This window comes from Odontesthes bonariensis, chromosome 5, assembly GCF_027942865.1.
Source record: "Odontesthes bonariensis isolate fOdoBon6 chromosome 5, fOdoBon6.hap1, whole genome shotgun sequence".
Taxonomy (NCBI): Eukaryota; Metazoa; Chordata; class Actinopteri; order Atheriniformes; family Atherinopsidae; genus Odontesthes; species Odontesthes bonariensis.
Window position 1 is genome coordinate 30003106 of NC_134510.1, and position 23625 is coordinate 30026730.

The following is a 23625-nucleotide window of genomic DNA, read 5'->3' on the forward strand; positions in this document are numbered from 1 at the left end:
AATCCAAATGCCGTTTCCATTCTTCCTTTTCTGATCAGTAAGAAGAGGACCAGCCAGCCCCTATATATAAAACATGCTCTGATAGGAGAGACGCTCGTTCATTGAACACAGCAAAATTGCAGTATTATTTTCAGTATTTTGAAATTTAAAGCAAGATCCTCGTTAAGTCCTTGAATTAAAAATACTTTTAAAAAGAGGATTCTAAAATAATTTTACTCATTTAGTTCAATGACAACCCATCATACAAGTACTGCATGAGGTGTTATACGAGTCTTTATTTCAAGGTTCACACACAATGCCATGAAGTTGCAGGCAGCACAAACTACAGCTAATGATAATTAGATAATAATAAATAAAATGTTTTCATTCAAACTTGACAAAACACACATTTTTTAAAAAAGGATTGAATTTTATTAAAAAAAATTTATGTGGAAATGCAAAAAAAAAGTAAGAACCGTCTCTGTTTTGTCTTTGCTCTCAAGTTTCATTTTAATCTTCCCTAACAAGTCATAACATCTTCAACTGTGATCTGTTGCTGATGCCTCTTGTCACATGACATAGTATTCTAATATTGATACATTACAGAAAATTTACAATCTACAAGACCATAACTTATCTTTTCATATTTAAGAGTGTTTCTACATTAAGACTGATTCTTGTGTGATATAAAAACCAGTGCAAACAATGATCATCAAGTTACAAAAGATGGTGCATCCACAAGCTGGTTTACATCTCAGTGACCCTGTTGTGTAATTGTCATGTCCTGTTTACAGGATGCAGCTGAAGAAGAAACGAGGCATGCAGCTAAGGAGATACAGCTGATGGTAAAACAGCTTTTGGGGCGTAAAAAAAAATAAAATAAAAAAGAGAAGAAAAGTGCACAAACATGCATTCAATTAATTCCTTTTTTTTAAATCTGATATGATTTTTTTTTTTTTAAATGTGACACAGGTTTAAATATAATATGTGTTGAAGAATTCAGTATGTTTAAGGCAGTTTTCAACAATACTGGATGTCAGTGAGGGTTGTTGCTGATTTAGTGGAGGACTTGCAACAACATGGATAAGAGGCGAGTAAATCCGTTAATGATCTTAGCATTATTTCCTGACAAAAAGGCACCTTTTCTTAGCATAAATTCTCTGCAATGCTACACAAAAAAACAGCAGAAGGGTCCATTTCACATGAATTCGCTACTTAAAAGTCTAAAACAAGAAAACTCTGACTGATATAAAAAACGAACCGTGAGTTCGATATTCACAAAGTCCCTGAAAAGCAACTTTGCCCTGAATTGCATCAGTAAAACCCAGCTTCCTGAGAGGCGCGAGGTGGCAGCTTTAGGGTGCTATGATGCTGGAGAAATGAAGATGTTGAAGAGCACAGCAAAGAGAAAGAAGACTAGGAAACCCACGATGCAAATCCAGAAGCGGGGGTCTTTGAGCAGCTTCTTGTTGTAGTCGCTGAAGAAGACGTAGCCGACAGTCATCCCGGCCACGATTCCTCCAAAATGAGCCACAAATGACACCTGAAAAGGACACACGGTGGTGTCAAGTTCTTTCATTTAGTCATCGGACCGCACTGAAATGTGACCCAAAAAACTGGTGGGACCAGTGTGTAATGGTTAAAAGAGATTATGAAAGGAGGAAGAGGGGGGAGGATGACTGGGTGGGGGAGGGGATAAGGAATCAAATTTCCAGACGGTTAAACAATATTTGTCAAACAAGAAAAGCTCAACATCAAGTTAGTGAGAAAAATAGAAGCTTTATGTGGGTAGAAAGCCAACAGTCTTCAGTATGAGGCAGAACAGAGAGGCGTGTATCGGCATGAACAGTCGAGTCCCAGCAAGAGCTACTGATCTAGCCTGTAACCACAAGCAAACACAGCCAGCCCATCACCAAAGACACTCGGTGTGGGCGAGGTCACTGGAATTAGTGGAGTCACTCTTGTGGGCCTTTTCGTGCCTGGGGAGGTTTAGAGAGACCCAGTTTGTTTTCTCTGCTCTGCAGAGGAAGCAGCAAATTACCTGCAAACCCTCGTTCTGATTTACGAATCTTCTGTAGAAGGCAAATCCAAAATCTGTGCCGACTGGAAACAGAAAAGTGTGTTCAAGATAATGGTTGTTAAAATTGGCTTAGTTCTTAGACATTATAAATGATGACCTTAAATGATCCAGGCATAGTTAGACAAAACAATTAGCCTGGGAAAGCAGGTGCAAGATTCACACACACACATTTTTTGGCTTATCCAGAGAATATGACAAAGCATGTTGAACCTACTCCTGTCCAATCATACTCAGTCGAGTGTGAGTCCAACCTATAATGAGTCATATAAATACAAAATGTACCCGGAAATCGGGGCTCGGTCTGACGGATTTCCGGCGAGAGGTCTATCGTACCGGGTCCAGCGCTGATATACTTCACTTGTGACCACCAATAAATACTTTATTTAACTTGAGATTCCTCCGGCTTGTTCTTGAGCTTCCAATGAAAGAACGAGCTAACATGGTGCTAAAAGTGATGACCGCAGTTCTAAAAACAACAAAGGAGTGAAAACACAAAGCAGAACCCACCGATGAGCACGATGGCGAGGATTCGAAACACTCCGAGGAGAGGAACCATCTCTCGGAAATTCTGTGAAAAGACATAAATATTTCTTCTTAACCAGCACAATAAAGTACAACATAAAGGTAAAGGTGAGGTTAAAGTACGAGGTATTTAAACACAAAAAGGGGCAGGCGGTCAGCACAGTGGCTCAGAAACACATAAATAACAAATCTTCAATATATTGATCTAAAAAAAAAAGGTATTGACAATAAACTGGACCACCCACACAGGAAGTGTAGCTTTTAGTGTAAATTCTGTGTAGTGTTCAGATAAAATCAATAGTGGCGCTTTCACTCCAAAAGGTCAGTTGGAGTTAGGACAAAGGTCAAAACTAGTTTAATCTTTTAATCTATAAAATACGAGCCAGCTGCAAAAAAAAAAGTTGTGATTCTAAAAATGCAATATTTTACAAATTAGTTCAACATTTCATGAACAGTTTAATTTTTTTTTAAAATTCAATGTTAACATTGGTCTTCTGTAGTTTTGAAAGTTTATCTGTGTCCCATTCTTTCTTGGTGTGGGATTTTAGTTGTTCAGCGGTTTGAGAGATCCCTCCAAAGCCTGAACATGTCTGTCAGCATTTTGATGGTTGCCTTCACAGATGTGCAGGTTGTCACATGATCTATTACACCCCCATACCATCACATAGCAAACAGAATAGTCCTTTTCCTCTTTAGCATGGAGGACACAATGCAAATTCACGTATCGATTCACCAGACCACAACACAGTTCACAGCTCCACTTCGTCTCTGTACACGTTTTCAGCCTCGTCCCATTTGAGATTTCTCTGGATTCTCACCATTAAACAAATTAGATCATCAACACTCTGTAATAAGTTATTGATCGCTTTTCATAGGTAGTGAAATAAACTGTCAAAGTTTTTACAAGGAAAAAAAAACCTTTATTGGATTCTCTACAGTGAAAAATTTAACCTATGCTACGTACAAAAATGTGTAACAATTAGCTACACATTAGTCCCATTTATGCATATTTATTTTTCTCCAGACATGCTTGGATTTCTCCGAATTTAGACATACTGCACAGGCCAAGCCCTCTACCACGAGCCCGCCTGCCACAGAGCCAGCGGTCTGCAAGCTCAGCAAGTCCTTCAATTGGAGTTATTTTAGTGTAGAAACAGGGGAAACTTGTGTGCGAGTCAAACATTCAAAGTTGTGTTGTGAGAAAACCCCACACAGCAGACACTCACTGATGCTTTCCAGGGGAAAGATGAACCCCAGCAGAACGCACCGAGGATAAATGGATTAAAGAAACGCTTCTCTATTTCATCATTCTGAATAATCAGCCACTATCTGTGGTGCAAAATGCTGGATTTCACAGTCTGTAGGAAAAAGTCGAGCTAAAGGAGGCTCTATTTACCATCCAGGAAACACACACAGACTGCGGTATCCACACCAGCTACACAGGTGTTTTTACAGTGAGCCTCACTAAATGCTGTTAAAAGATGTTAAAACAAGGTTGAAGAGTTTACAAGTAACTCTTTTTATATCTAAAAATGTTACATCTTATTTCACTGCAGAGCTGCATGCACGGATGGAAGACTCTGTTGAATAAAGCTGTTATCAACTGTGCATTATTGTTGCTGAATCTGATGGCTTTTCAGAACATTAAAAACTGAGGTCATTCCAAAAAAAGAAGACTTTTTGCCGATGTTTGATTCTTATTCATTGTTATCATCTTGTGTTTCTATGTCAGGCGCGTCATTTCCGCCGGGGACGGTGGGGACGCGTCCCCGGCACTTTGTCTGACGAGCAGATTTGTCCCCACCACTTTAAAAAAGTAGAGAAAGATGTAACAGACTACTCTGCTTTCCTAAAAACTATCATTTTATATCATGGCATTCTCCTAACCAAAGACTATTTGATCCGCTCTGCTTTCACTCTCCTTGTATGAATGCGCTTGCGATCAGCCCCCATTGCTGAATAGCAACTATGTTGAATCCGCTCCGCTCCCACACACTGCGCTTGCGGTCTGCAGTCTGTTACAGTGTAACGAGCGATGAAAGACGTCGCTGGTGTTGCAGGTGAAGATTCGTCAGTGTTTATGATGCATATCAGGCGAGAAAACTTATTTCATAGAGGGGTTGCTGCTCGTTCACTCTTGCCCGTCGTTTCATAGCCTGGCAATGTTTGAAAACTTTGTCAGGCCAAGGGCTGTTTGTAGCCAGGCTACGTCTCCTGATGCGCTCTTGCTTGGTCGAGGTTTGTCTGAGATTTGTTGGTGTGTCAAGGGCTGTGCAATAACCGAAATCGTGTCTTGTACTAAAATGCGGATTTTGAAATACGAATAGGGCCTACTCTTAAGTTTGTCCCAACCCAGGATGTTTCCGACGGCCTAAACAAGACCGCGCAGACGGTTTTTAACTTTTAATATGGGGACAATATCGCGTCAATACGCATCATCGAATGCAATGCCTATTATTTATCATGAAACCTCAATTCGGAAGTAATGGGCCTAGCTTGTACCCAGCACTTTTCAAACCTTACTCAGGTTTATGGTAATTGTCCCCAGCACTTCTGAAATCAAACTGACACCCATGTTCTATGTGACTTTTTATGCAGCCGTTTCCTCTCCTCTTGCTACTATAACTTGGTCATTACCCCCCTGCGAAACTAAATAAGGGACTTAAAAGGGATCTTATCTTAACTATCTTAACTGGTATTGGAATATATCGGTATCTGCGTAAATCTAAGTTCATGAATCGGAGCAGAAACCCAAAAAAGTGGATCGATACATCTATTATGCATTGTCTTGGTACTATTTTCGATTAAATACTGGATTTGAATTAAATGGAAATCATTTCTTCATGTTTTTTAATTGAATTTGGCACAGAGTTTTGTGGAAATGGTACATTACTGCGGTGATTCATTTAACTGAAAAGGTGTAATCACTGAACAACAGGAGATCTGGTGCAAAATAGTCTCAACCTGAAATACTTCTCACATATAGTTGAGCCGGTTGTGAACTTACCACCACTGCATTCATGAAGTAGCCTCCGATCAGGGCGTAGACGCCCCCGGACGCCCCCACCAAAGCACTGAGAGGATCAAAGATGGAACTGGCCAAAGAGCCTGAAGGGGGAAACAGCCAGATGAGTTATCAGTTGGAGGCATCGCTCTAACACAGACAGAAAAAAAGGACTTCAAGACAAGTTTAAGTCAGACGTCGGGTTGCCGACAATTTCCGAACACACAGAGCTTATTTACCTGCTGTTGAGAACGAGGTCTGAGAGACAAACGGAAAAAAAAGTTACTCTCACCTGCAATCACACCGGCCAGGTAAACCATTCCCACTTCAAATCCTTTGTGGACCAGTTCCAAGGGGATGCCCAGCAGCAGCTGCATCAGCAGGTTCCCAAAAATGTGCTCCACACTAAGAAAGCAGAGGTGGGGATCAAGAACCAGTACACAAATAACACAGGACAAACAAATGTTACTCCAAAATGAGGAAATAGCGCATTTGCTTGTCTCTGTTCTAAGCTACAAATTGGCAGCGCATGGGACTGATTGAAAACAACCTACAGCGTCAGCCAGTGAGATTTTAATACTTTCAGGACGACATAGACGTGCCCTGGCGCAGAAGAGTGAGCTCTATCCAACGACTTTGTTGAACTAAAACAATGAATTCCTTGTTGGTTTTGGTCTGTTTTCTTCATAGAAGGAAAACTCTGAATATCACCATTCTTAACCTTTAAGAAAATACCCCGGTGGTGTTCTTATGTCAGTGCTTGTGACAGATGTGACTGCTGTTCCTCTGTGCTCGTGCTTATTTCCTGCGCAGTCACGATGTTTAGTTTTCCTGTGTTTTTGCGGCTTGTGCACTCATCATGTGAGAGGTCTTGCTCGCCGCTTCACGAACCTTTTGCAGTGTTTTTAACCTTTCCTCAGTAACTTGGGCGATAACTATCTGGCTTCTTAAAGTATTCTAGTATTTTTGGACATAAGCGACCAGAGATATGATTCAGCAGCTCACAGTGATTATGAGTCACTAAACTGAGCTTTACTTCGAAACCACGATGATGGTTTGTGGAGTTTACCCACTTTTTTCCACTGACTGAAGCTTTCAATGTGTAGCTGAGGTTTTTAAAAGTCCTGCCCATGCTTACCCGGCGTGGATAAACATGTAGGAAATAAAGCGCCATGCTTCATGTCTCTTATCAGGGTTATAGGTCAGGGGGCTGTTCCAGAGGCTTTCATCCAGGGTCACCCACTGCTTCTGAGGCTTCCACACAGCATAGTAGATAAACACTCCCAGCTACAGAGCAGAAAGGACACAAAAAGTAGACAAAAATGTCAAATAACTTTAATTTAATCAATAAAAAATTGTAGAAAATGTACAGTACCGAGCAAATGTCTTGAGCCACCCCTCATTTCTTTATTTCGCTTTAAAAGGAGTCAGACTTCTTTTTAAATCTTGTAAAGTGGTCTTGAGCAATAGTTCGGTTTTCTGAAAGTCTTTCAGAGTTTCTCTTTAAACACTGGCTGCTATTTCAGTCCAGTCTTTGTGCCTGATCGTTTTCAGAAGAATATATATATAGTTTTTGTTTTGTTTGTTTCTGTTAAAGGCCCTTAAACTATGAATCATTCAACCATAAAAAAAGGCCCATTACTCAAGGGATGAGCCAGTGTTGTGTCAACACATCTAAACATCACACCAACTTTGAATTGCACGTTGAGGCAGTTTGTTACCAGTCGAATTTGTTTCCATTTCTTCTGTAAAATTTTAACACCAACAGGGTGATTTTGGCTGAAAACTTGGCATGGTGTGCAGTCTAAATAAACTGGACAAGTGGAGGACAAAGGAAGGGACAGGCCTAAAAAAAAAAAAACTACTCACAGCAGATAAACAGTGTCTGAATGTGACTTCCTTGAGAAATAATAAGAAAAAAAATGAAAGAACGGAAGAAAAGGCAGCCAACATCCAAGGAAGAGTTTGGAATATTCTTATTCTATATTATTCAATATTCTCAGAGGGTTCAGACTGTGTTGTAGAATAAAGGTGTTCATATCAAGTATTGATTTTCAGGTATGTTAGAATTGTACAAACTCTGCTTTTTGCCTTGAATACTGTATATCTAGTACGGCCGCACCTAGTTCCTGTTCCTGTTTTTCTGACAATATATAAAGATATGAGGGTTGGATCAAAAACTGTGCCAGGGAAAAGCTAAATCTAAAGCAGCTGGGAAAATAACAGCAGCATGAAGAAATTAGACATACAGATGTTGAGGTTTTCTTAAGCTGACCCCCCCCACGTGATAACACAGAGCGGCCGTTAGATCAAAATACTGTGCGAGCGTACAGCCGCAGCACACTGAGAAAGAACCAGCTCATCTTCTCCTGAGAAAAACTCAGCAAATCATAAAAGCATTCACATGCAGCATTCAAATGCAGCATTCAAATGCAGTGACACTGGACGTCTGTGAGCTGCACAGAGAGAGCGCTTCTCCGACTGTGAACAGGCAAATGCTCAAAGATAAAGTGAAGCAAGAGCCTCCTATAAATTCTTACATTAGCACGGCGCTGAGCGGAAAACTGCATTTAACAGCAGTTTTACACAAAAATCAAGATTCTGAGGTAAACAGGAAAAAAAGGACGGAAGAAATATTTGATTCCTCCCTCAAGTTGATCTGCAAACACAAAACTGTTTGTTCACCTACAGAAAGACGCTTCCACTGCACATAGTTTCCCAGTCAAAGCCCAATCCTAAAAACTTAAAAGTAACAATAAAGCATAAATAACTCTGTTAACAGCCAAATGAAGCCACAGCACCCATCATTTCTTTACAAAATCACACACTAATCTCATTTTTCCCCCACAAGACGTGCCTCTGGACCCGAATCTAAAGGTCAAAACACACAGAGGGTTTCTGTTTACACACTCAAGCAAAAGAACCTCCCACCAGTGATGGGGGCCAACTGTACTCAGTCGAATCTAAAGCTTCCTCTCATGAAAACGACTGTTTTTATTGACATTGCGCCTGCTGTTGGCGGGAGGAGACTAGGCTTGTGTAAGAGACTCTCGGTTAAGAGTTAACAAACATTTTCAAATGACTCAGATGGAGCATAGTTGAACCGATGGTCCACCCTGGCTTTCATACCTTGCCCTAAATTTCTGCTCCACTGAATACAATCACAGTAAATCTATGCGGTAATAATCAGCAGGCGGCACATATGCCGAAAGCAGGCTGCCTGTTCGGAAATCGGGTCACAGAATCCATATTGTCTGTTCCAGTGCTCCTACGCTGTGTGCGTCTTGGACATGCAGGGCAGACCCACCTCTGCGATACTGATGAGGATGATGAAGATGGGGGGCGGGCAGCAGTTGGCACGTTCCAGGTACCTGCTGCGTGAGACTTCTGGAAGCATCCATCTGGAGACGGACTGCTGGAACTTCTCACAACATCCCATCTTCTTGCCTCCATCCGTCTGCTCCGCATCTCTCCTTAACCGATTCCCGTCTCTGTCCACCGGGAACGGCTCCTGCTGCTCCAGGTCGATGTCCCCCATCACTGCTGCGGCGGCCCTGCGCAGCGGAGGGCACGTTCGGATGAAAATGTGGCGATAGCCACCATGAGGTCATCCTCATTTGTCGGCCAGCAGCAGGTGTGGGTTCATAAGGTTTTAAATAAGGTGGCTGCAATGTATTGGCAATTGCATTCTTTATTTGGCGTAATAATTTAAAGCCAAACTTTAAATTTTAAATGGATAATATAAATAAATAGAAGCCACCTGTGATTCAAAACAACCCACAGACTACAGACCAAAAAAAAAAAAACTAATTATGAGACAAGAGGCCTCGAGACAGAGATTATATGAAAGACTCCTAAGATCAAACACCTAGAAGATAGAAACACACTGAGTGAAGGGGGCACAAACAATTCTCATATTTATTCTCTTCTTTATTATGTTCAGTGGCAGACTGCTGTCTCAATCCTGCTCCACCAACAGACTTAAAAACTCTTTTGTTCCTCTGGCCATCAGGCTGTACAACAGCTCTCAGTGATGGCACTTCTGAATTTCACTGGTCACTTTATATTTTTAACTGTTTTTTAAATTCTTAGATTGTTTTTAAAGTGTTTATAATTGTATAATCATTTTTACTGCTTTATTATGTCTGCTACTGGATGCTTGAATTTCCTTCGGGATCAATAAAGTATCTATCTATCTATCTATCTATCTTACTCTATCTTACTTTTATGTCTTGTTTTGAGCCCAATTTTGAGATTCTTCCAATTCCAGTTCCTTCTCTTGGCCCAACCCAGTCTGTCTGATATTCTGACATGTGGGGTAGATGCCAGTGTTAAGTTGGAGGTTAAATTGAAGGGGTCATCTGGCAAAAAAACACCACTGCAGAATGGCTAGATGGGCACTAGGACGTCATCTCCATCAGGAGCACTTTATCCCTGCCAAACAGGGATTGAGATGGGCTCTCAGTCATAATGTTCAGCACTTTGTAACAATTGTGCATCAGTTTATGGTTATTTCACATCCGTTTGCAGTTATTTTGAGTAACTTTGCTGTAATTGTGCATCTGTTGATTATGTTCCATCTCTGTGGTGATTTTGCACACATCAGTAGTCATTTTTGGATCAGTTTATTGTTATTTTAATTTCTTTTGTGGTTGCTTTTACTCTTACAGTGGTTCTTTAGCATCACTTTCTGGTCATTAACAACCGTTTTATTGTTATTTTGTATATTTTCTGGTAATATTGGTAATGGTAATATTGCATCTCTTTATGGTACTTTCTGTGTTACTTTCCTGACATTAACTTCTTTGTGCCACTTTCATCAACTTTCTGACAAAGAAAACATCAGCAATTCTTCTCACAGAGGCTCTGGTGCATTCAGGCACCCCGAGAGTCCCTGTAATAATCTTTCAATAAAAATAAGCAGAGTCTGAGGGTTCAGGGCTTAGAACCAAGCACAGCTTTAATATAGTTTATGTTTGTGGGGGTAACTGGTCATTTTGGGACGTTTTGCACATGATTTAATGTATCAATATCATTTGTTATTTTGATTACTTAGGCATCCAACTATATCTGGTCATTTTAATAATTATAAAAATAAATTTAGAGTTTCAACACTTTGGTCTTAAAGTACGTTTGTATTCCGATATTCAATTTCTAATGTCGTTATGTCCCAATTTAACTCAATAGGTTGACAATAAGTTGTCCAGATATAATACAAAGTAAGGTGAAAAAAAAATTCACTGGTTTGTAGAAATGCTCCTCAAACTTGATAAAAGTCAGTAAAAGAAAGACATTAAGGTGGTGTTGCATGCGCTTTGTTTGATGTTTTTGGCCCATGATTAAACATATCCTTCAGTATGAAGGTCGAAGTGTAAACCGTGAAACATTCTACTAAACACGACAACAGTGCTTTCACTTTAGAAATCCGGGTTGAGAATCCCCCTTTAATCGTTTCTCCTTCATTGCAGTTATAGCACGTTAGGGGCACCGGGGCGCTTCCTGTTTACAGGGCGTTGCTGATGGTAGTTTGTTATTGTGAAGGGTTAGTTGGTTGGTCCAAAAAAACAACATACAGTAAAGACTACTTTTCATCGCCAAATTAAATGAGCCTTAAATCTGGCCTGCTCACCTGAACCTTCAACCGGAAGAGTGCTGATGGCGCCAAACGGCATAAACACTTATTGATCCTTCCAATCCAAACGGATTAAGACGCAGGTTGAGGTGTATAAATCCACAGGCTGAGCTGCACCTCTCAGACAAACTCTCAATGACGTTTTCTTTTTTTCCCTCTCAGAAGCCCTTCATGCTTTCAGACAGCACGCGGAGCCTTCTCCTAACTGACCGTCCCGTGAGAGAAAAAAGCTCTCCGAGATAATTATAGCCGCTTTCAGTGCTTTTTCCTGCTTCCTTCCTCAGCACAAACAAACCACCGATGATGCCGCGTCTCCTTCCTCCCAGTTTACGGTTCAGCCGTTTCCAGACAGTGTGTGGACGTTTTTTCACCGTACAACTTAAAACTGCAGCTTACCTGTTTCCCCGTCACCACACCTGGGGTCAGTGACGTCACATATAGGGTAGCGCCTCTTTGCAGGTGGCGGTGGATGGTACTCACGCGCCCACTCCGCGCGCAAAACTCGAGAAAAAGCAGTCTTCGATCAACATGTGGCATTTATCCAAATACCGTACACTACACATGTTCCGGTCGATTAAAAACGCGCACAGGTGATTATTTAATATTGACGTTGCAGTTACCCACAGGTGCCGCAGGGTGGCACCAGAGCGCGTGGTTACAGTGTTCGTGCCCCAAATGCTTCCCTTACCACTTGTATTAACTCGTGTACATGCACAATCATTCTTGTAGTTAAACGTGCGTTTCCCATCACATGGATTCTCTCACAAATCTCCAGAACTTTTTCATCAAAACAAAATGAGCCCACTGTATTGAGCAGAGTTACTAATCCTTATAAAAACACCACAGTTAATCCAAATCATACAGCCGTGCACCCAGCAAAATCTACTTTTATTTAACTTTACGAGTGTATATTTTTGTGTGCAACGTGTCGGAAAATCTATTAAAATATTTCTCCTCAAATTGAAACTAAAATGACTCAAAAAAAGGTCACATTTTACAACATGTGGTACAATCAAATTGAAATAAACTTCAGAGGCAATGCATTTTAGTCACAGAACTTTTATTTTTTTCTTCAAAAGGGAGAAAAATCCACATTCTCAGGTAAAGAGTTGTGAGGATGGGGGTGAGGAGGAGGGGACATTGGACAAGGTGAGAAGCAGGAGCCTTTAAAATACAGCTGCTGGGAGGTTATACAGAATGATCACAAGCCAATAAGCCTTTTCTACAGCGCCAGTAAGAGATTTGACAAACATCTGCTTTTTTTTCAGGATGTCTGGAATAAGCATAGCGACAGGGAGGGGAGAAAAAAAAAGTATTTAAAAAAAAAAAAAAGACAGGAATGCAGGTTTTATACATAGTTTACCTTTTAGATTATTCTAATTTTTGGCCAGCAGCAATAGATTGGAAGTAAGAAACCAATTTTTGGATTAAAAAGTCAATGAGCCATGGCACCCAAATTCTTTCAGAGGGGAGGAGGGGGGAGTATCAGGGAAATAAAATGTAAATCAACGGGGAGGAGGCAGTAGAAGAGCAGCCATCTTGTGAGAGGAAGCCGGGATCACACTGACGCGAGCTCAGGAGACGTCTGAAACGCAAGAAACGATTGAAACCGTTAGTGAGATCATCCTTTTACACCAAAATGTTGAACACGGGTCTGTGAGGCGAACGGTACTTACAACTAGCGGGCCGGGCTCCATATCTTCGCATGATCTGGTCTTGTGTGAATTTCACAAACGATTCATATTGTTCTGAAAAGAGGAAGATGAAGGAGTTAGTGCTGTGCTCAGTGAGACATGAAGAGGATTAACTTTTAGAGACACAGATCATCTTGTAAAGATATGTCCACACGGGAACACGTGAGCAACAGATTTTATTACAGCCGGGCTTTTGAGGTCGGCCATGAGACATTCCCGAGCTGCTAAACTGGGGACTGGATTGTTCCTTTCACCTTTGGGATGGTGATTAACAAAAGTTACTTCAGCTTACATGGCAACAGCTGCACCTTGAAATTGGTTGTACTGGTATTTATAGGAAAGTTGTCATTTCAACTTTAATCTACAGAAACAAACCTCTCAACTATGATGATTTACTGTTAAAAAAAAAAAAAAAAGTTTTTCCTCTGGAAACTCAGGGTTTTGGGGCAAGAAAAACTACATTTATGTGCCTTTAGGGCCTTAACGGATATGATGTGCAAGATACTTTTATGGAAAACACAGAATGTTTATCACGATACTTCAACTGAACTTCACTGCCAGGTAAAAGCTGCGCTGAGTGATTTAAAGGTGTCTTTTCAAAGAAAGCAGCGTTTCACCTGCGAGTTTTGTGTTAAGTATCTGTTCGTACTCCTCCCGGATCTTCTCCTCGTGGTCTTTGAGCAGACGCTCGCACAGGTAGCTAACCTGCCTCAGTGTGAACGAGGGCTGGTCCTTCCTTGAGGCACCTGTGAAAGACAAAAAAAAAAACAGATCTGTCATTTGAAGTCACATGCATCATCTACGCAGTAATAAGTCAGAGGGGCAGAAACGTCTTTCCAGACTGAGTGATGCTGGACCAGGTGCAAATTTACAGCTTCGCTTTCTGTGCGAGACCAGCAGGGTCATGCAGCACTAATGTTGGCAGTCTCTCCTGTGTCTCCGTCAGGCTGAAACTGGAGCCAGCCGTCGCTGGGTGATTCATTACCGAGTGGTCTTTGAGGTCTGCTATGACCTGAGCAGACTGAAAATGTGCGTAAATCAAAGCGGCAGATGGCGGAGCAAGGACGCAGGTTTAACAGCGGCCTCAGAGACAGAAAGAGAATGGGTTCGTAACGGTACAGTCACCGTGATGAACGGGTCCCTCCTGCACAGGAGCCTGAAGGCCAGTGTTGAATTACATCTCGCACATTCACTGGCAAAAATGGTCTTTATGCTTTATATTGCTTTACTGTTAAGTGGCACCAAAAAAGCAGACAAAAAAAAAAAAACACTAAAATGTACCACATTCATAGATATGATAAATTAATTAAGTGTCATTTTTCACCGGAGCAGAACAGGAAGTGGTCAAACAATACAACAAAAAACATACACATTTAAAAGGTTTACCTTCTTTTAAACTTATTAGAGCTTCATCTGAAATGCAGTCATAAAGCACTATGCAGGATTTCGCGTGAGCAAAACAGATGAAAGATCCGGCTCTCTGGATGGTACCCTGTCCCACTGTTTCAGTAAAATTGTCGGGGTGCAGTTGTTTTTACTCGTTAAAAGTTAAACATGTGTTATCATTGGTATAAACATAGCAACAACAGTTGAGAAATCTCTTTAATTACATCATCTGTATCCATAACATATTTAGCTATGGGCTAATTAACTCATGTTGAATGCTTGTCAAACTAAGGTTTTGGGTGTGTAACAAACATTAAATGTCAGGTGTAGCACTTCTTTGTAATCGTTTGTTGAACTTGTGTTAACACAAGGACATCTCCACTGAAGTCATCTTGGCTGCACAGTAAAGCTGCTTTAGTGCCGACATCATCATGCCTGTGCACGGTTTTCTGTTTCTATTGTTTACTCTGTGGGATCCGAAATGAATATGTAGCCTCAAAAGCTCAAAATAAATAAGTTACCCGATTTAACTCCAGCTCTGAGAACTCATGATGCACTCTTAACAGGCTTTGCTTGAGCTGCTGCAGCTTTCCACTGCATTTAAAAATCAACATCAGCCCTCCCTCCTGATCAGCCTTTTTAATGCACACCGACTCAATCATAATGATCAATCATAATGATCAATCATAATGATCAGTGCCTGATCAATCGGAGCACCCAACTGGTTTTGGATAATTGAAAAGCTCTAAAATTTTTGTTTCCATAAAATATTTTGGGTATCGATGTCGCTTTATACTGAAAGAAAACTAAGTCGTTCTGCTATTTGATCAGAATCTCAAACATGAAACTTTTATTCAGAACTTTTTACTCCTTCGCTGTGTGCTTAATGGCAAAAAGAAAAAGCAGGAGCTGCCTTTACATCTGCACAGGACCAGAGGACCTCTGGGTCCAAAGCATACATGCATGCAGAAATGTTGGTGGGTGTGTGCAGCCTTTGGGACAGTCTCCTACCTGGTGGAGAGCTGGGAGCGTTGAGGGAGGAACTGGGGCTGGGAGCGTCACTGGAGCTGCAGGCCTCAGTCTGGTTGAAAGCCCCTTCCAGCTGCCGCCGCCTCTGGATCCGGCTGTACTCCTGACGGAGGTTATGGAAGATTTGCTCTGTGGGGAGCAACAGAGTCAAAATGAGATCATCCGCTCACGCATGTTCCAACCCGTGAGAACTGTGACAATATGAACGGCGGTCTCCAATAGTACCCCACCCCCAATACGGTGACAAACTATCCCAGCATCGCACATATTCCTTTCAGTCCAACACAACTGCTTTACAAGAACAAAAACTACTTCCAGGAATCAAACCATTGGTCTAATCTTTGATGCTTTTGGTTTTGGTCTCTGCACCAACCAGACTCGTACAATGCTGGATGCATTCCAGAATAAACGGGACGATTACAGGAAGGCACTATCATACAGGCGTCTTGAGATGAACGTCAATCCCGCTCGCATGTTATTTCTCACTTAACCTGGACCCTTAAAGATGGACATTAGTAAATTCAGCTACTCCAGCTGTATCAAACGCGGCCACACCTACAGCACACTTTAATCTTGTGACTGTCACTTTCATTTCTTTTTTTTAATGATGTCTGCATCGTGCCAAACTACAGCGGGTGAAAAGGCTCAAGGCTAAGCTGCGACGTAGATCACCATCTTTCCGAGGCGGTACCAAAGTGAAAGCCTTTTAGTCTGAAGCTTCTTTTAGTCCTTGTTCAGATAGTTGAAGTCTGCATGTGGAGTAATCGGATTTGTTCCGACAGAGCAGCGTTCTACAAGGAAGCGACAGAAAGGATGTAAAACTGAACATCAGTTGTGATGAATCTTCGCCACTTTGAGCTAAATTTAAAGGAAACTTTGATAACACGACAATTTGATGATATTCTAAAACTCGCTGGTGGACCAAAATGAACGGGAATATGGACACAGCAGGTACATGTGTGAAAACAGACGAGGCCTGGGAAAAACAAGAGAGAAACAACATGGCCTCCAACACAGCTGATAACCCAACACAGAGGAGGGACTTTATCTTTCTCCATTTATACAGCGAGTGAAGTCTGTGTACAGCTCTATCTGGGGAACTGTGCCTCATTTATCTTGGGTGGGGAGAGAGTGAGCAGCCATGCTGCCACTTCAGCCTGCTCATCTGTAAGCTGGTTTGAACTGCTCCGTAAAGCTGGATTTTCTCTGCAGAGCATTTTAAGGAAGGTCCGTTACATACATGGTTGCACATTACTAAGCAGGTGACCTCTCAGAGACCCCACCTCTTGGTGGATGTAGCCTGGCCTCCCAAACCTCCCAGCAGTAATGAGACTAATCTGGCAGAGCTGTTTGTTTAGCTACACAAGCCATGACACAGCAGGGAGAATGCCATCATATACAAACTACAAAGAGATCCCAACTGGAGCAGTCCTGTTTTCCACAAGCAGTTTAGAAAACTGCCAGACTATCAATGAACAACACTTTTGTCACTAAAGCTAAACTCCAACAAGCTTATCATGTGTGAGAATTTGCTTTTCGACCAGGTGCTCGCCTGATGCTCGAGCCAGTTCAGAAATGGTCTGATTTTCCACACTGCGACCTAAAACCTTTCAATGATGCCGTTTGAGCCTCCATCTTGTGTGATCTAAATGTGCAGGTAGCCGTTCCACCTGCTCAGACCACAGCGTCGGTCTCATTTACCCTGCGATACGGTCTGTTACGAACAACAGTCTAGTTTATAAAAGCCGTTGGAAATACTCTTTGCAATAACATAAAACCAGAATTTATGAACGGTGCTGCCAACAGGACACCTAACAGCGTTTATAAACAGCGATTGTGAATTGGACAGCGTTCGCAAATGCCAGGTGGCGATATAAAAACATTCAACTGCAGGAAAACTATGGGGACAATGAGCTCGTGTACACACACTGCTGAGTTTACTTAATGTCCATGTTGACATCTTTACACTGGACCGGCAACAAGTTATTGCTATTGTAGCACCAGTTTTCCTGGCCTGGCACCAGTGCTTTGGCAGTTGAAACAGAAAAAAAAAATAAATCAATTGTTCCAAGTTAGGCTCGGTATCCAAAGCAGCACTGGAATCGCTTTGGTCATAAAAGGGGAATTTGAGGATCATGTTCCAGTAAGATAGGCTTTTACAGAAAAGGTATTTTCCACATTCCACACAGGTCTGCAGAGAGCCTCGTACACACCCGTTAGTGAGGACACGGGGTATAACACACCTGAAAGATGTCAGTGGTCATCAGTTCTGCAGAGCCAAATGTGTATCTGGACAGAAAAACTTAACAATTTGAGAAGTTGTTTAACAGTTAAGTGCCAACCAGACGATAAAAATGAATTCATGGTTTAGCATGGTTTGATTACAAGCTCAAGCTCAACTCGTCTGTACACAGATTACATCAGGATCGCTTGAAATGAGACACAGACTATCAGTATCATTCTGAGCTCTGATCAAAGATAAAAGCTTGCGTTTGATACCGTGTTACCTCTACTCAGAAAACCAACTACGTATCGAGGTGATGAGACCCCAGCAGCAGTGACTGCTCTGCTTGTTTTGAAAGTAAATGCAGCACACTGCTTTTCTCAAAAACAAAAATGTCAAAGCATGAACCAGGCATACCCAGTTCTGTTAATGCATTATCCAGCCTTTGACTGCATGTCAGAAAAAAGAAAACCATCCAACCGATATCTTCCTTCGTTTCTGCTTTGCAGCAATTTTAGTAGCAACGCTTGTCAGCCTTTTATAGCTTCAACCTGAGCCACAAACGCACTCGAAAACCAGAGTAAAATCCAGAAACTTCAGTTTTCAGCTGCCAAAGTACATAAAGAAACTCAAACCCACCAACTAGTGTTCAGTGGTCGGCTTGCAGTGACAGACACACCAGCACACAGGCTTCAATTGTCCAAATATTCACTGCATTGGGTTGAAGGTAGCACTTAACATCCATGAAAGAACACCATAAAATGTTGCTTTTATTCAGCAAGAATTGCAGCTGTCAAACAAGACCAAGTACCTTGAATTATAGAATATTAATACTTAACACTAAAAAGAAAATCTAAATTTGCAGCACCGAAGTGAACACAAGCAGACAATGTTTGAAAACTGAATATTCTCCATTAAGTTTGATAATATTCACTGAGCACTAAGAGTTTTGTGCAAACAGAAAACTCCGTCTTCTTTAGCTACACATCTCAAAACTTACGCTTACCAATTTCCTGGGGGAAACCCTGCACTAGAAAAAGGAACTCAGTAAGACTGTTGCTGAGGTCTGCATGAAGCAGGATCTGCAGATAAAACCAAAACCAACTCCGTTTAGGGTCATAATTCTGTATCACTATATAAAATACTGATGTGAATTAACTATTTAACAGAAATGAATTGTGAAAATGGTGCCATGTGAATGGGTCCGGCAGCCTGAGCGTACACGCCCGTGTTAACAAAGCATTAGTGAATTAATCAAAATTAAATGCATATTTCATCCTCAGAGAAATGACAAGCTGTCGGACAATCACTTCTGACAGATGGATCGCTGTGCTTGGACCCATCTGACTGAATAAGTCGAATGTCTCTACCGCTGCGTGCCAACGTCTCGTAGCTCAACAGTGAGTGTTGCTTGGTAACAATGACCCTGTCAAAACCAGGCCAAGCAATCAATCACAGACTTCCGGGAGCCAGGGGAACACAGCGGAGATAGCCTCAGCTAAAAGGCTTAGGCACAAACCTCAGAGAGCGGCCCGATAGACAGGACATGGTGGTGGAGAGAAAACAAAGCCGACTCATTTCAATTCACCCTCCACTGCTGAAGGATTGTAGGGGAGAGGTGGGTTTCGAATGTCCCAAACACCTGGGAGAGGACTGGGATGCATTACAGGTCTCTTCAAGTTCCCCATGTGGGGGAAAGAATTTAAGACTTACCACTATTAGTTCAAACATAAGAAAAAACAAGTAGACGATGGACAGTCCAGAAATTTTCTTCAGAAGAGCAGAAAACATCGTTTCTAGACAGGTCTGATTCCAATGTTGCTCTAGTAACAGTCAATAACCCCACATCCAAAAAACCTCCCCCGACTTTCAGCTCGACACAGGCTTCAGGTCTGATCAGTCACCCAGGAACCTTTCTTTCTGACACGCAATCCTTGGAAATAAGACGACAGCCCAGAGAAAAAGAAAAACACCAGAAACATCCGTCATCTGAGCACAAGCCCAGACTGGATGCTCAAATACTAGAGAGAGGTGAGTGGAGTGGATTATCCACATTACGAAACATTTCCCAAAAAATACCTGGCAGTGTCAGATTCTTGACTTTCTCTCCACAGGCAAACCTGACTGGAAAGCCTGTGTGGGTAAAGGAAGGTGGGAGGGAGGACGGATGACCTTTTGCCAAATGCAAAACTGCATTCACTTGACAAACTACATCAGAAAAGTAGGTTGCAGTACCACTACCAGCGGGGGGGGGGGGGGGGGGGGGGGGGGGGGGCGGCGGACTCTGACTAAATATTTGCATAATCCCAGGTACTTGGACCTCATCTTTGGAGCACACAAATCTCCTTCAACCTTACGGCTGCTGTGCACCAATGCAGCTAAACAAACTTGATGGATTCTTAAAACAAAGTTCAAGCTTGAGCTGACTAAAACTAAATGTGTAACATCAGACCAGAAGACCTAGACAAAAACTAATCTGAGCGCATCAGTCTGTGTATACCACAAACAGTAAGAGCAATGATAAGGGCGAGTAAACATGTCCTCGCCTCCAGAATACATAGAACTAACCTGTACAGTCTGATTGATTTTTTTTGGGTAATCAATGATCAGAATTACCACGTAAAACACCTTTCACAAGAAGCCAATAATGACAATATCTTCATCAACGCCTATGTCATAGTCAGCAAACCCAACCTGGCCTTCACTGAGCGATGTGCCGCATCATCATTTCTTTTCCTGCAAAAAAAAGGAACTATAGAGGCTGAATTTCACCCCTTTGTTTAAATGACAGCAGAGGGACACATTTATTTAGTTCATTTATTGTTTCAATGACAATAATGTTCACCAATAGCCAACAATTCCCTCTCACTCAAACCTTCTCCATGGGTAATGTTCCACAAAAAGCACATTAACATTAACTCCCAATAGTGTGCACAGAAGCCGGTCTTTACATGGCCTAAAAGGCGTCTGTTCCCAAACGTGCATGACAAAAAGATAAGAGTCTGTGCTTAAAGTAAAGCTTCCGCTGTGATGCAAAAAGCGCTTGGGTTTGTTTCTAGGGCGAGGACTGCGTAATGTAAGAGAAATTTAACCCAACAATATGTGTAATATGAAAGATAGATATGGCCTCTTCTCCAAGGAGTTCTTTGCTAATAAAACCATCTCTGAGGAATGCATTTTAGATTTACTGAAACAGTCCCTACTCGGTGCCAAAAAGGAATACAAGACTATTCATACCATCAGAAAAACTCGTTAGCACCGAAGTAACCCTGCTCTTTATAGTGGACTGTGCTGCAAAGCGGTGGACCTCTAATGGGGCCACAAAACAATCCAAGACTTACTAGCGTGGCTTAGCACAAGTAGTTGCAATCCTTATTTTTGCAGGAATTAAAATCATAAAATGACAAGGACATACAGCAATGTCCAAGTGGAATTCAAAAAGAAAAAGGATTAGGCCTGGCTGCTGCCAAAGTCTCATTGACTGGCACGTACAATTGGCCACTGGACTGCAGAGACCTCGGAGTAATTATCCTGTGTCTACTTGTGCAGCCCACACCCGTCCAACGCTCACTGTGGAGCTGCAAGTAGGGTATAGGCATAAAGGAAATGAACAATGCCTTACAGGCCTGTGGGGGACAAGAAATGGTTGTGCTGAATAATGGTAACCGCCACTTCAGTGCAAGACAATTGAGGTACTAGTGCCAAAGAACATTACCCAGGCAGCTCCTAATGAATAGCCTGCAATGATGAGGCCTCTGCTGTGATGCGATTTGTGTTTGAAAGCCAGCAGATTAGAGTGCTAGGTGTGAAAGAATACGCAGGATCTTTTGTTTAACTATATCAGATTGTAAATTCTGAACTATAGCATACAATTCAACTGTCTGGTGGCTTAGCTAAAGAGTGGGGAAAAGCTGATAAGAGGAGTCTTGTTTACACAACCCTGCCAGGGCCAGAAAACGTATTAGAAATAAGAGCTCTGTATATATTGCTTACCTTTAAAAAGGAAGGGGAGGGGAAAAAAATAAATTAATTAATATTAGCCATTACAAGCTAAGAGCTGGCAGGACGCCACCGACGAATACTTATGGAACAAATTCTTCTTTTCCGTGTTTACTAATATATTACAATCAGTGAAAGGGTCGGCCTCTGTAACCTGGCGACATTAGCTTTAGAACGCTAACGTTCAACCCCTGTTCTGATTCTCAAGTAGCTAGCTATCCATTCCACTCCACCCAAACCCCCTCCCCCATGACACCCACCCTGAAACGCAGAAAAATACGTCAAATTAGATTAAGATTTATACCTGGAGTAAGCCTGTGTTCGCCGCCGATGGGCTGGGGAGACATCGAATGCGCTGGGCTGTCGACCGGTGGACGGAGGTTGCATCTTTGAGGGGACGGAGTGCTTGGAGTCCCCGGTAGTGGATTGCACCTTCTCCGCTTGGGAGACTGAGGACTGAGGAGGGCCTCAAACTCCATCGACCGCTTTAACGTAGCTCCACAAGCCATGTTAGCGAAACAAAACGGGGAAATAAGTTGGAGAAAACCGACCCGCAATATTGGGGTTTAACGCTCCCTTTAGTACGTTTAACGTTCCTCGAATTTCTTGTACGCCTTTCTTCCTCTACACAACAACGGATTTTCTTCTCTGAATAGTAAGCCAACTGCCGACCGTGCCTGCTGAATTTTTAAAACGTCACAATGGCGGACTCTACCACTAGAGGAAAAAGAGGGGATATCAAGCATTTTCAACAATTAATCTAGTCAAATTCCCCGCTCGAAATGTAAAACGTTATCCAGGCTTTCTTTTTTAATTGTATTTCTGAATTGTACTTGAAGAACGTATAATTTATTTCTCTCTTTTTTGCTAGTTTTACATTGCAATTTCCGGTCGTCCACCCCCGGAGTTGTTGTTGATCAATTCTCGTTGAACTCCGATTGAGGGTTCATGAGACGTCTGAGGAGGTAATCAAATAAAAACAAAACAAAAAACAGGTAGATAAAATTTGAACACCAGAACACCGATAGACTATCGAACGAATTTACGATGGACAGACACACAAAACAGCCAAATAGCCATGATAAAAAGATGACAAACAATGATACAAAACAGTTTTGGACACATTCAGTCACTATCTATTACATCTGTTTGTATAATTGTGCTTCATTATTTTAGGATTATGAATTATTGATCTCAATGTTTTCATTTCCATCGCACAACCAGAACCTAACACAAAGCAATTACAGAGATATGTGAAATAACCAAAATGAGACACACTGACCTTAAAGAGGCACAGAGTGGCTACAAAATATGTAAAACACTCTAAATCAATTACAGAAGAAAATAAACCCACACAAGTTCCAGACTCACCATTAAAGTAATCAAAATGGCCTAAATAAGATGCAAAATATTTTAAGAAAGGGTACATTTAATGATGAAAAACATATGCAAAGCTTGCAGCTGGCTTAACGGCCAGTGAAACAAATTGAGAATATTTTACATGTTTGTGTCTTGGGAACCATTTCGCATAATCAGTCCATGCTCTAGTATGATGCTACACTTTCTCCTTTTGGAGAAAGCTGACTTTATTATCTGTTAGCGATGAGTCAACAATTAATTAGCCTCATATGATGATTTTTACATAACTTTGATAAATAAACATAATTTGTTTTTATATAATTCATATTGTTAGGCTACATAAATACATCATTTATAGGAAGAACTAAACACTTGACGAGAATAACATTATTTACAGTGTATTATAATTCACATCTGGATCACCATGTACTGCTGGAAATATTTAACAGCATCAGTTGAAGTGACACTAAGTATCTCCCCATTAAAGTGAAAAAGGATAGTGAAGCTGAGCAATGTAACTTTTGACTATTAACTATTAAAATTCCATGTTTTTATGTCCCACTGCATTATTTAGTTGCACTGGTTATTAGTATTCTGGCAATTTAAGAATCATTTTATATAAATCAAGCTGAGAAAATATTACAAATGCCTACACTCAGAATGACAGAATTGATTAGAGTGTTGTGGATAAAACCAAAACCATTAGATTATGACTTC

At 41.4% G+C, this 23625-nt stretch overlaps 2 protein-coding genes across 2 annotated transcripts; both read right to left on the reverse strand.

Annotated features, from left to right (window-relative positions):
- Positions 1-388: 388 nt before the first annotated feature.
- Positions 389-11732, reverse strand: rhbdl2 (rhomboid, veinlet-like 2 (Drosophila)). Its single transcript, XM_075466033.1, has 8 exons — positions 11215-11732; positions 8893-9139; positions 6724-6872; positions 5878-5990; positions 5589-5689; positions 2567-2627; positions 2021-2082; positions 389-1522 (listed from the first exon to the last, which is right to left on the reverse strand). The coding sequence occupies exons 2-8, from the start codon at positions 9121-9123 to the stop codon at positions 1343-1345; spliced, it is 897 nt and encodes a 298-aa protein (XP_075322148.1). The 5' UTR covers positions 9124-9139; positions 11215-11732; the 3' UTR covers positions 389-1342.
- Positions 11733-12260: 528 nt separating this feature from the next.
- Positions 12261-22222, reverse strand: akirin1 (akirin 1). Its single transcript, XM_075466034.1, has 5 exons — positions 21854-22222; positions 15309-15455; positions 13529-13657; positions 12894-12965; positions 12261-12802 (listed from the first exon to the last, which is right to left on the reverse strand). Exons 1-5 carry the CDS (start codon positions 22056-22058, stop codon positions 12792-12794), a joined length of 564 nt encoding a protein of 187 aa, XP_075322149.1. The 5' UTR covers positions 22059-22222; the 3' UTR covers positions 12261-12791.
- Positions 22223-23625: the final 1403 nt, after the last annotated feature.